Below are 13382 nucleotides of genomic sequence, written 5' to 3' on the forward strand. Positions count from 1 at the left end.
CAAAATTTAAAAGTTTGGGAAATTTGGGTTTTGAATATGTGATGATTGGATGGGGTATGTTAAGATTTGAGACTTATTAAATGTACTAACTACTAATCATGGAAATTAATTTATAAGAAAAAATACGTTATAGTCATTTCATTTCAATACAGTCAACGCAGTCAACAAATAGAGGAATACAAAGAGATGAATATAGTCTAATAGTAATAAATTTAAGATTTCATTGAAATTGTTATTTGGAAGTTTCATGAAAAACAAATTATATGTTCTTCTCTCTATCAGAAAATAAGGTCATAAGATCGATTTTTGAAGGAATTCAAATAATATATATGAAAAAAATTATCCCTTGGGTATAATAAAAATAAATTTGGACCATTTCTCAATTTATGAGTCCTTGCACAAAGGCAGTGCTAATCGTCTCTGTATCGTTCCAATTTTATTAGATGTATTGTCAATAGTTAGATGCTCATATTTAAACACAAACATAAGCTGTTGTTTATCCTATGTGGGAGAACAAGAACTAAAAGTTTGGGCTTCATGGGCTTTGGATATGAGGAGATTGGGCTGGACTTTGTAAACTGGGATTTTTAAAGTTTTAATTTGAGACTCAATAATTGCATTAAGAGAACTCTATTGTAGTCATTTTTGGTGGAATAAAAAAGATGATAGAATTATAACTATAGAATATCACCTTAATCGAAATATATACTTGTTTCATACATTATTGATTGTTAGATTTATAGGGATGGTAAGAAGAGATATCGTGTTAAATATTTGCCTTGACTTCCATGGATGCAATATAAGTACTATGGAGTAATAAAAATACAAATGCAATATAAGTAACTTTTATTAAATAAAAATTAATTATTAGAATTGATAAATTCAAAAATAAGGTATATACTTTTTTCAAATGCCAATTTTCAAATTAAGATACCCAATCAATAATAGGACACTAAATCTTATCCCACTTGCTACTTAAATTCTCAAGACCTAAACCATCACATGCACCACTCTCATCACAAATTAATACACAAGCCAAACTATCAAGAAAACATAAGAGCACTTTACATACATATTGAAATGAAACACTACATTAGTAGAAAAAGGTATGAAGAGAGAAACTGGACTAAATTTATTGTTACCTTATTCATCACATGTCTAAATGTTCATCTATTAGAAATACTAACCAACAATATCAAGAAAAACTTGTTGAGCTAAATTGATATTGCAAAAGAAAATGGGGAAATGCTCCAATAATCTTTTTCAACATTTCCTATGCCCAAACAATCAACACAAGCAAAATAATCAGTTTCCATTTTCACAAAATTTTATGGTTGCATTAACAGAAAAAAAAATTTGGACCATTTCTCGATTTATGCGTGTCATCCTTGCGCAGGGGCCATGCTAATCTTCTCTGTATCGTTCCAATTTTATCGGATGTCCCCGAAGGGACAACAAAGGTAGCTTGGTGATGAAATATAAACACAGACATAGGCTATTGTTTATCCGATGTGGGATAACAAGAACTAAAATTTGGGCTCAATGGGCTTTGGATATGTGGACATTGGGCTGGGCTTTATTAAAAGTCCGGTTTCCTAAATTTGAATTTCAGACTCATTAAATGTAACGATGTTGGAAATGAGTTTATAAGAGAAGCTCTATTTGAGAGGAATACATATTATTGTACATAATAAAAAAAATTAATATTTTTTTTTTTGAATTTTTTGTTTGGAAATTTTCAGTATAACTAACACAAGCATAAAATCAGTTTCTATTTTGACAAACTCCCATGCAAAAAAATCGAAACTACATAAACTACCGATCACACCTCAATTGATAAGAGGTCTCAATTCCAATACCAAATTGTCATGTTCGAGTCAACTCAATAATCAATTTATGGAACTCAAATTTTTCCCAATTCTTCACATGATCGTGCACGCCGGGTCGCTCGACCGCGTTTCATAAACCGGGTAGCTGTTATACCCGGGATAGCTTGGCGCGTACGACCACACGAATGGCACCGCCGGCGCCGGCGCCGGCGCCTCCACCTTAGCGGGGGGTTTCTCCTCCTTCTTATCCTCACCGACGCTCACGAGCTCCGCGTGCCCCACGCCCTTCCTCAGCTGGCGCGTGAGAACCACCGCGTCGATGCTCTCCCCCACCACCACCACCACCACCTGATCCTTCTCCGCCCCCGCCAGAGCCGCCGATTCGACGCCGGAGATACCGACCGCGATTTTTAGGGCTTTGTAGCGAAATTTCTCGTCGTTCATCGACACCCTCACCACAATCTTAACCTGCATCGAATTATCGAAATTAATCACTCAATCGATTCAATTAAGCAGTAGCGGAAGAGGAATTCAACGATTTTGCAGTGAATTTACCTTCATTTTGTTGATTGATGAACGCGATCGATGAAATTTGAGAGAATTGAGGTGAAATGTTGTTGGGTAGAGAGCAGTGTGTTTGAATGGAGTAAAAATGAGTTGAGAGAGCTGTATTTATAGCTATAGGAAGCAGTCGTGAAAAAATTTACACGCGTAAACTATTTATTTTTATTTTTTATTTTTAATAAAGTTGTAGGGTTACTAACAAATGTTAATTTTGTTGGTAATGTTACATTCAAGAAATTCGAAGTAGTTTCAGAAATTCTTCTAATATAAGACGTTTTAATACTACCAAAGATGATAGTTAATCCATATTTATATTCTCTTGGATACAATTGAAGTATATGGTAATTTTTTACAATGATGAAGCAAAATAAATTTAAAGTAGGTGGATTTTTCGTGTGATTGTAATTGTAATTAATTAAACTTGGAATCTAAATGTTGATATTATGATATCAACCTCTGCGTCATTGTTTAAGAAATGGGTCCATAATTTATGTCGAACCCACAAAGCATATTCAATGTAATTTCAAGGAAGATACATCACATCAATGTAGGTTGTTAGAAAAGTAGACCGAGTATATATGGTCAAGTAATAATAATAATAATAATATTTTGAAGTAGACTATAAATGAAATCATAGTCTTTTTGACTTAATTGTATTATATTTGAAGTAGTCTATGATAAAATCAAAATTATTGCTATTATTAATTTAGTTAAATTCTGTTCAAATTTATTAAATATAATATTCTACGAGTTGATATAATTAATTTAACTGTCTCAATGTATAAACTATTTCAGTATTTTGAATAAAATACACCACAAAAAACAAAGGCATTATAGATTACTAAAAAGTACAGTACTTAGTAAATTTCTCAAAAATACAACTTACATATTAAATTTAATGTTTATACCGTGAATTTCATATTTTACGGGATATTTCAAGGCCCAAATAATAAATTCAGTTAGTGATCATTCTCAAAAAAGATTTTAATCAGTGATCACATTCTTTGATTATATTTTGATCTTTCAAAAATCAGTACCTAACTTTGCCAAAATCCTAAAACTGTTATAAATTTATAAAAGTATAAATAAAAATTTTATGAAAATAAATATACTTAATTTATTCGTTAAACTTGGGTCTAATCCCCAATCACACGGTTTACTTTACAAAACTCTCTTTTTGAAAAAATGGTTTCTTTTCTGAAAAAAGTAATTTTTCTTTTTAGGCAACGTGTGAATGCAATTCAATAGTGAGATAGAGAGTCACGATTGGTTATTTCACCTGAAATTTTGCTTACAGCATATTAATAATTAATTACTCATAATATCTTTATTCGAGGACGTTCTAGGGTGAGATTTGTATAATTTTTATATTTAATTAATTCAATTAACGTTTAATAAACTATTACTAATTCATACTTATCTGTTGTAGTATAAAAATACTACTAAAAAAAGACTTGTGGGGCATAATTTTGAGTTTGAAATCCGACCTTCTCGATCAAGCATTTATTGTTTATGACTATTGGGGGCATAATTTTGTATTTTTGTACCTTGTGTCACAAATATAAATCGTAGCTATAGCTATACTAAATTAACTTTTGTAAATATAATTGAGTAAACACAAAACAAATGTCTTCAAATGATAATCATCCTATAATTATATTTATAAAATTTCACTAGTATTTCGCTTTTATGCAAGTGTCAGTGTCAGTGTCAGTGACAAATTCATAAATGGAACCAGTGAGATCAAATACAGTGAAAAAATATCGTTACTAGTATCGAAAGACAGAGACATCACAAACAATGGATGACAGACGAAGAACATAAATGAGCCCAATTTCAAAATGATGGAGTTAAGCTACTGTACTGAAATTCAAAAACCAAATTTAATAGAGTTTTTCAGTTTCTTGAATTGAAGGTGGGGTCAGACCCACAACTCCATCTAGATCTATCATTTTGCAATGGAATCTTCTAAATAAATCCATAATCCTTTGGTTGTTAACAATATCAATTTGATTGATCATTTATAAATAATCTATTTAATTATAGTATTCTTAATTATTAAAAAAGAAATGTGAAATAAAACCGCTAAAAGTTGAATGGGTCAAGTCAATATCACTCGTTGTAATATCACCCTATCAGTTTGTGGTTCAACTTTTCAAACCAAAGATGACGTTCCACGAAATATAGAGCTTCACGACTCATGAAATTTCCACATAATAACAACAAAGGCTTGGATTTCATCTTACTTTTGGCTGTTTTCTATACATAAATATTGATGGTGATTTATATTTGGCTTGATTCAAGGGAGCAATAAACTAGATTATATTTTTTAATAATGTAACCATTACATATACTTAAAATGGGTTTATTGACCAATAAGTCACCACCATTTCCCATCATTTCTTATTATTTCATTTCTTATTATTCAACTTAAAATTTATAATCGAGTGGGTGTTGAAATTGAATTTTAGTAAACGATCGAACCATTATTGTCAAAAAAAGTAGTGTTGATATTGAATTAGTCCATTGCACCAAAAAATCACAACCTCTTACATAAGTTACAAATTAGATTGAAACTTTCAACATATGCAATTAAGTTCCCACTTTTCAATCTCTATCTTTTCAAACATCCCCAACAAAATGTCCCCTCAATTGAAGTGAGCACAAATTCCTACATACCACGATTTTCGAAAAGCAAAACCATGTTGTGATAAAAATTCATGAGTTCCATCCTAAAACCAATTGGTGATAGGAGGAGTGGCCCATTAGAATTATATAGTGGTTTCAAATCTATGTGAATACCGATGTGGGATAGTTGTAATATATTATTTTAGTTTCAATTGCCAACTCCCTCCCTCAAACCCTTCAAGGTGAACCTTGGAGGGGTTGGACTTTTTTTCTGATCAATTGGACTACTTGTCCAATTTTTTTCTGATCGGTTGGACCACTAGCCCAAATTTTAAGCCCAGATATACTGCTGGGTCAGTCATTTTTTCGGTCTCAGTCCAGATATACTGCTTGATCAGTTAAATTTGACCCACAATCGGCGACCCGCTCTGATACCATGTTGATTAGTGATAATCGAGAGAGGGAAGAAACGATAGAAGACATAGTTGGAGGAATTTTTTGTGTTATTGATCAAATGGAGCAACTCTCTTAAAATAGAGAGTTACCCTAATTTACGTATGGAAGGAGATCCCCTAATTATGATTGTATCAATTACATACTAATCCCATGATTTATTCCCTAATTACCGTTATTCTATTTCCATATTCTAACATGTTGAACATGGAAGCAGAGGCGGACGCATAGATTTGTTTTGACATGGGCTATTATTCTAATTTCGAGTTCAATTTTGATACAGTAATTTTCCTATATTTTGTTGCAGTAATAAGGGCTTTTGCACGACTCTACACACAAAATATAAAAAATTCTATGATATTACACAAATAAAAAGAATTTTATAACCTGGTAAAAGCTTAAACCCGTCCTTGCTTCTACGTGTGTCCGCGGACCACCACTGCAATTCAATAAATCTTTAATATTAGACTAATTTGTATATACATATAATTAAATATATCAAAGCAAGCATGATAATATTTTATAAATTAAACCAATAAATTTAGAAGGATGATTAAGAACATACCTCGAGAGAGAAGAAGAAGAAGCTCATTACCCAGTTCCTAAACATTTGAGTATGGTTTGGACAGAAATACCAATCGCATACTAATTTATATCAAATGCTAACGCGTACCAAATATGTGAATTGTAACGAAATTATCTTGATCAAGACCTAAATATATTTTACATATATTGTTAATTTCATTTGATGCAACTACTAAGTTTTTTTTAGGTGTTGATAGCTATTATGTTCGATTACTAGGAAATTGGCCGGAAACCAACAGTTGTTGACATATAATCACATATAATGTGTATTTGTCCTTTCGACATGGGTCAAATTGTAAGAAATGTAAATATTTTTTTTTATAAAAAATGTATTTTTTGGATCTTATAAATTGGGTATGAAATATTATTGATGCACTCATCTTCCACCATTTAAAAAACTATTTTGTCATTTTATTGTCCATAATTTATAAAATCATTTCCTATCTATTTCACTTTCAGTATGCAGGTCCCACATTTTACAAACTTTTTACATTCACAATACAATATAAAACTAATACTCTACTTTAAATGGATCTCACCTTCTTCCTTTATTTTTCTTTACAAAGTCAAATATTTTCTAAAAATCCGTGCCAAGTTAAAATGACTCTTTAAGTGGTGGAAAAAAAAGAAAATATATTTTTTAGGGGCAGAAACAACCTACTACTATTTTACTTAATGGGTCTAGGCTTGGATATGAAATGCAACCGCAAATCAAAAATCGATCCTGACCTTTAATAAATTTATCAATTCTATCTCTCCATTGTAATTTATCAATTTTATTTCAATTATTCACATACAAAATTATTAAAATCTTTTTAACTACCAAGAAATAAACTTGTAACAAAACAAACAATCATGATAATGCGCTAACATTGATCGAATACGCCTCTAATTAGGTATAAACATAGTTCAAAAAAGGTCAAATCTTTGATGATTCCATCGTATAAGAATCCTACGTCTGTACTGAATTCTTTCTACTTAAAGAATCTCCTCTTGGATTTTTGGGAAAATTAGGAGGTTCTCTAAAAGAAATATGGCTTTTTGAACGCGATTACATACAAAAGCAAGAGATCAAATCCACCGAGTTCGAGAGAAGCATATACAGGCCATAGCCCTGAGTTGCTCTGGCTTATACCTGCACTACTCCAATTCTTCATGATAAAGATGAAGTCCCAGCCCTAGGCGAGCACAAGCTCGGCGAAATGCCATTGCTTCTGCCTTTTGCACTGGACTCCCGTAGCTTGTGTCACTAGCTGAAGCACTGCCTGTTGCTTCCCTGAATATCTACTTCATATGAAACAAACCACGATGTTAGGATAAGGATGAATTACATCGGACACGAGCCTCAACAAGTTTGTGGGCTTACTTGGTACTATATCTCTAAATATTCGACTTGAAAAAGCACATATAGGACCAAATTCATTTGATCACACAATTCAGACATGCAAGTTCAATGGAAATCGGGGATTCATATTCGAAAAACAATAGCAAGAGTCCTCACAAGATCCTAAGCAGGTAATGTTGGTAAGTGGAGCCACAAAATCACAACTAAGACGAGAGAAATATCAAAAGCAGTTGACACACTCTTTAGCACTAAAGTCTATGGATTCAAAGGAGCCCTCTATATTGAGGCCTTGAAACTAACACTGCAGTCGAAGACAAGCTATAAACACATCAGCTGTATTTTTTATAACGAGCCACAAAATCACAACCAAGACGAGAGCATGATCAAAAGCAGTTGACACTCGCTTTAGCACTAAAATCTAGAGCTATAGATTAGATGCAGTCCTCTATATTGCGACCTTCAAATTAACACTGCAGTCGATGTTAAACTACAAATACGTCATCTGTATTGTTGATAACTGGAGACACAAAATAACAATTAAGACGAGAGCAAGATCAATAGCAGTGCACACACTCTGTAGCACTGAAGTCGCTCTCCATATTACAAACTTGAAACTAACACAACTGTTGATGTTAAGCTACAAACACATCATCCACATTACCATTGCAACAATGAGAAAGGCAACAATACCTCTGCATCAGTCCCGTAAAGTGTGACGCGATAGACGACCGATACAGAATTGCCATCAGCTGAGTAAGTGATGCTACGAACCTCACCGGACCATTCTACAAACAGAAGATTGCAAACTGCTTTCACTCTTTATGATTGACAATTATAAATAATTGGACTAATTCTGAGGAATTCTGCAATCCAATCCCTTTAAACTGGAAAAGAATCAATCATTCAATCCAAATTGATAAAATAATCAAGTGCTTTAGAATATCCCCAATTTTCCAGTCCATCTTCTTAAACCCTAAACCCTAATACTGATATAGTGTGTGCATACCTGGTGCGTGTAGGTTCAAAATTCGATTCAATACGTGCCTGCAAAGTTGATAGAAGCTTGAATTGAAGAACAAATTCTTAAAAAAACGAGAACTTCGATTTCCAATTTGAGAAGAAAAGGAGATGAAGAGAGGGAGAATACCAAGGAACGTATCTAATTGAGAAGCCAGAGGATTCGGTGCGGGATTTGAGAAGCGATTCGGGGATCTTTTTGTTCAAGTCCTTGAGAATTTCGAAAAGGGGCTTGCTTATTCCGGCGGTGGGCACAACGGCTTCGTCGGCGTCAGAGCCGAAATTGGAGTCTTGCCGCTGCGATTTGGAAGAGGAAGAGGAAGAGTAGTATGGTTTTGAGGAGAAACGACGAGCTCGCAGATGAAAGCAGTAAGCTTGAGCAATTTTGGAGATGGAGATTTTGGCTGCCATTGATCTTCGAGTTTCTCTTCACTCCAACTTTGAGATGTTTAAGCTTCAGGATTAAATTACTAATATTTTACCTCTTTCATCTAGGCATAGTCAGGGTTAAATTACTAATATGCCCTTGGTGTTTCTCCAATTGAACCAAACAGAAATTGGGCTTTAATATTGACAAGCCCATTTTCCACAAACCCTTTAATTAAGAACTCATTTTCTTATATACTCCCCTTTTAGGAGTCCTATTCTTAGTGGTATGAATTTGAAGAAATGTTAAAAAAAGTGTTGAAAAAAAGTTAAGTGAGTGGAATAAGTTAGTGGAAGGTGTGACCATATTATCATTTATGGTAAAAGTGAACCGAGATTTTTATTTGCGGACGGACTAAAATACCAAGACATGACTCCTATTCGCGGACGGAGGGAGTATGTTGGAGGAGTATTTTAGTTTGTAAGAAATATTTGAGAGGAAAATGGAGGGAATATATGAGAAATGGTTTAGGAGAAGTAAAACTAAGAAGCTTTTTATTTAATTTCTCAGACTTCTTAAATTATGCAAAATGGTACAACTCTTCCATGTTTATAGGCATCCAATTCCTATTCTAAAAATATCTACTTCATTCTTTCATGTTCTAAATATCTAAATTTTTATATATAAAACTTTAGATATTTTTTAAAATAATATCTATAATCTAGAGAATTCTCCTAAAATACCTATATATTTTAATATTTACTAATATTTAGAAAATTCTACATAATACAAAATCAAGTTTTTATTTTAATATTCCAACATTCCACACCCAAGTCTCATTTCTGTCTCTGCAACCATGACTGCCTACTGCGGAAAGTACGCTGGTAAGATTTTCAGTCAGTTGCTTTTTTTTAACCTTTTTCTAACCACAGTTTTGTAGTACCTACTAGTATTAACACTCGTGTTATACACGAGGCATAAGAGTTTCAAAAAATGAATACAATTTTTAAAGAATTTATAGTAAATAAGAACCTGAAGTAATGTGAAGATTTACAAAAAGAAAAATGTAGTTATATTGTCCCATTTTAAATGAAAAATTTATAACTGAGCAAACTCTGGGGGCAGCCATCTTCTGGCAATAACCTACTACCCATTAAGTGGTAATTCTAGCCATGCAAACGAAAAACAGGTGGAGAATTACCAGGGTTCATACTATTATCAACTTTACCTACCATTGAGGTAAATCCAAACATCGAATTATATGATCGGATATTTTTCAGATAGTGAGCACTCTTCAAGTCTTTAGAGAACATTAACGTATATAATGCTCGAGAGGAGTTAACATATTAGGAATATGGATATTCTCATTCATACAACAAATTGATAAAATTTGGCGTGACTGCTCTTATCTTTTTATCTTTTCATATTAAGTCTTAATCGACGACGTAGTATTTCTAAAAATTTATTTAATTGTTTATTTCTAATAATTCTTGATTTCAGACATAATAATCTGGTTTTTATTTCTGATTGGAGGTATGAGAGTAGGGTGATAGTATTATTGATTTGTGTAGCTTTTGGGTTTTCCAGTTACATATTAGTAAAACTTAGTTGTTGTGAACTTTTACTTTTTAGATGTTCTTTTATGCAAGAGCTATGATGATTTTTTATTGATGTCATTGATATCTTCACTCTAATGAATGATTTATAGAGAGGAATTTCTCGGCAGACCAAAAAGAATCCTAGAGGAGATGATTATATTATGCTCTCTCTTTTTTCCATCTGTATGTATTATGTGTGAAGAAAGGCGGCAACAACAATGGCTTCGCCGGTGGCGGATGACAGCTTTAGACAACTGAGACCATGGAGAAGATAAAACAAGATAGACGGAAAAGAGGTTGATTGGTTACGCCACCTTCAAGCATGTTGATTCGCTGTCGGTGGCTTATAGCGACTGAACGCTGGACGTGGTGAAAGTGTGATTGTTTTGTTCGAAAAATATACAAAATTGTTCTAATCAACATGTTTCAGTGTTACTTTAATTCTCAATTTATTTAATTTTACATTTGTAATGATCTAAAATAGTGTTATTAAGTACATATTTATATTCAAAGTCCACAAAATAGTACTCATTCATTATTGTATTTCTCATTTATGTTACTTTATTGAGAATGTGTAATCAATGCGTGAAAATTATTTAGCCAGTGCATCGCACAGGTAATTACACTAGTTTCAGTAAAACCACCAGTGATGCTAAAATGGCCATGACTGACCATAATCAGATTTTTATTAGAAAATCAGGCCATTTCAATCAAATTTAAAGTATCAAAATTTCCAGGACTATTCTACCCTCTGCCTTAACTCATCCAGTTATATTTTTCTTAGCTTTTAAGATTTATACCTTTTAATTTATTTTCTCAAAATTTTATTTATAGTAAGAGCTAGTAGCAATATTAAGTACTATAATATAATATTATAATTAAACGTTTAAATTCTTTTTACTGTACATGCAATAGTGTCACGTTTTACACTAATAATAAATAATAAATTAATATAAATATAGCTATATAAAGTAAGTAAAATACAGAGTTAACATTTGAAATTAATGATAATTTTCAAAATAATGTTATGACACTATAATAAAGTCTGCAATATAACAATAGAAAAGATTGTTAAATTATCATTTTGGATATTTGACAATAATGTTATGAATCTTATGATTGCTGAGAAACTAGAACCAGATACATAAGAAATTACTATCATTTTGGATGCCTCCACAAATTGCTCCAAAATTCAAGAAAGTCAACCACCAATTAATCACAATTGCTCCACAATTAGATAATTTATTTTTCGTTGCAATCAAAGACCAATACACTCACTCAATACATGGTTATACACTGCAAAATTCACACACATAACATAATCATCATTTCACAATCACCAAGTAAATTCAAGAGAATCCGGGCCAGAAGGGCAGCACCACGGAGACCAATGTGAGAGGCGGAGCGCAAGGCCGGCTGCGAATGGTCGAGAGCCGAGAGAGGTGACATGGTAGGGTTCTGATTTTGCGAAGACGGATGAAAGAGAGGATAGGTTGAGGCAGTCACAAAACCAAAATTTTTGTCACTGACGAATAAGTATCATATGATCCAATAAAATGTTCTTTTTTTCTACTTATCTATAATAGTATTAATAATTTGAAATTTCATGATGTCTATTCGCTAATTTATTTATTAATCTTTAATAAGAATTAAATGTTAAAAGTTAGTAAGAATATATTCTTTCCGTCCCATAAAAATAAATAGCGTTGGTAAAATAACCAAGCTAGCTAACTAGAGTATTGCTAAAACAAAAATGTCAGTGTTGAGTTAAGGGGGATTCAAACACTACACTTCAGAATCACGAATATGTGACTAAGGCAACCACCAACTGCCATAGGACTTATTCAGTGGAATAATAAAGCATAGATATATAATACTCTCTTTTTGTCCCCTATTACATACTCTATGGCATATTTTCTTTTTCAGTCCGCCATTAAATGTCTTATTTCATTTTTACTGACTTATTACTATATTTGATAAATGGCCATATATACATTTCAATAACTTACTTATTTCATACTTCCTCCGTCCCATATTACTTGCACTTTTCATTTTAGGCTGTAAATTTGGGATTGATTTTTTAGTATAATTAAAGTAGAATTTGAAGGGTAACGAGACATCACTTAATAAAGAACCTCTTAACTTAATGTAACATATTAATTAAATACATTAATTTTAACTTCAACTAGAAATAGTGTAAGTACTTTATGACGAGAATAAAAGCAACAGTGCATGTAACATGGGACGGAGGGAGTATTATATTATAAAATCAATATATTAAAGTAGGATCTATGCTTCTATTAATTCATTTATTTCACATTTTATTGTAAAAGTAATACTTCATCCGTCCGTGAACTGCTTTGTAGGAAAAAGAATACCTAGATTTTTTAGGGGAAAAAGAATTCTTAAATAACTACACTAATTTTCCTCAATTTTAGGAATCATTATATTCCTTCCTTAATTTCTTATAATTTCACCAAACGCATGGATTTAATTACTCGGAATAATATTACTTTCCACATTTTCACCAAATAGAGGAATTTATTAATTGGGAATTAAATTATTTTTCTAGCACACAATCCATGTCAAACATACATGGCTATAGTAAAAACGATAAATTGGCTGATTATATTTTTGGGTGTTGGGCCAAGGAATTCTTGTTAAGTGGCTGAGTGAATTAAACAAAGATTTAACAATAGCATGTCTTCCCAGTACGATTATCTGTTTAAAAGAAAAAAGAGTTTGATTTTGTGTAATGTCTAATAATAGTGTGATTAATGTGAGGTTTATTGGTGCAGGTGTTGGAAAATCATGTTTGCTTATGCAATTTATTGGAAGATGTTTTCGACGAGCTCATGATTTTACCATTGGTTCTGAATTTGGGGCCAAAAATATAAAAATAAATAATAAAACTATCAAGTTATATATGTGGGACACGGTGAGTTCATCTTTTTTTACAATTAACTAAATAATTGATTGATTGATCAAATATATTG

The 13382-nt window shown here is 32.2% G+C and overlaps 2 protein-coding genes and 2 non-coding genes across 4 annotated transcripts; all 4 read right to left on the minus strand.

Moving 5' to 3' along the window:
* Positions 1 to 361: 361 nt before the first annotated feature.
* Positions 362 to 466, minus strand: LOC121759764. Its single transcript, XR_006041712.1, has one exon. It is a non-coding gene; the product is annotated as a U6 spliceosomal RNA (small nuclear RNA).
* An 884-nt stretch (positions 467 to 1350) lies between these two features.
* LOC121759760 lies at positions 1351 to 1453 on the minus strand. Its single transcript, XR_006041708.1, has one exon. It is a non-coding gene; the product is annotated as a U6 spliceosomal RNA (small nuclear RNA).
* Positions 1454 to 1617: 164 nt separating this feature from the next.
* On the minus strand, positions 1618 to 2748 carry LOC121758387 (heavy metal-associated isoprenylated plant protein 47-like). The gene is made up of 2 exons (XM_042153795.1): positions 2385 to 2748; positions 1618 to 2297 (listed from the first exon to the last, which is right to left on the minus strand). Exons 1-2 carry the CDS (start codon positions 2388 to 2390, stop codon positions 1923 to 1925), a joined length of 381 nt encoding a protein of 126 aa, XP_042009729.1. The 5' UTR covers positions 2391 to 2748; the 3' UTR covers positions 1618 to 1922.
* A 4167-nt stretch (positions 2749 to 6915) lies between these two features.
* Positions 6916 to 8869, minus strand: LOC121756920 (DNA repair RAD52-like protein 1, mitochondrial). The gene is made up of 4 exons (XM_042152350.1): positions 8552 to 8869; positions 8411 to 8448; positions 8095 to 8189; positions 6916 to 7343 (listed from the first exon to the last, which is right to left on the minus strand). The coding sequence occupies exons 1-4, from the start codon at positions 8830 to 8832 to the stop codon at positions 7200 to 7202; spliced, it is 558 nt and encodes a 185-aa protein (XP_042008284.1). The 5' UTR covers positions 8833 to 8869; the 3' UTR covers positions 6916 to 7199.
* Between the last annotated feature and the right edge of the window lie 4513 nt (positions 8870 to 13382).

The sequence above is a fragment of the Salvia splendens genome, chromosome 12 (genome assembly GCF_004379255.2).
Source record: "Salvia splendens isolate huo1 chromosome 12, SspV2, whole genome shotgun sequence".
In the NCBI taxonomy this organism is placed as follows: Eukaryota; Viridiplantae; Streptophyta; class Magnoliopsida; order Lamiales; family Lamiaceae; genus Salvia; species Salvia splendens.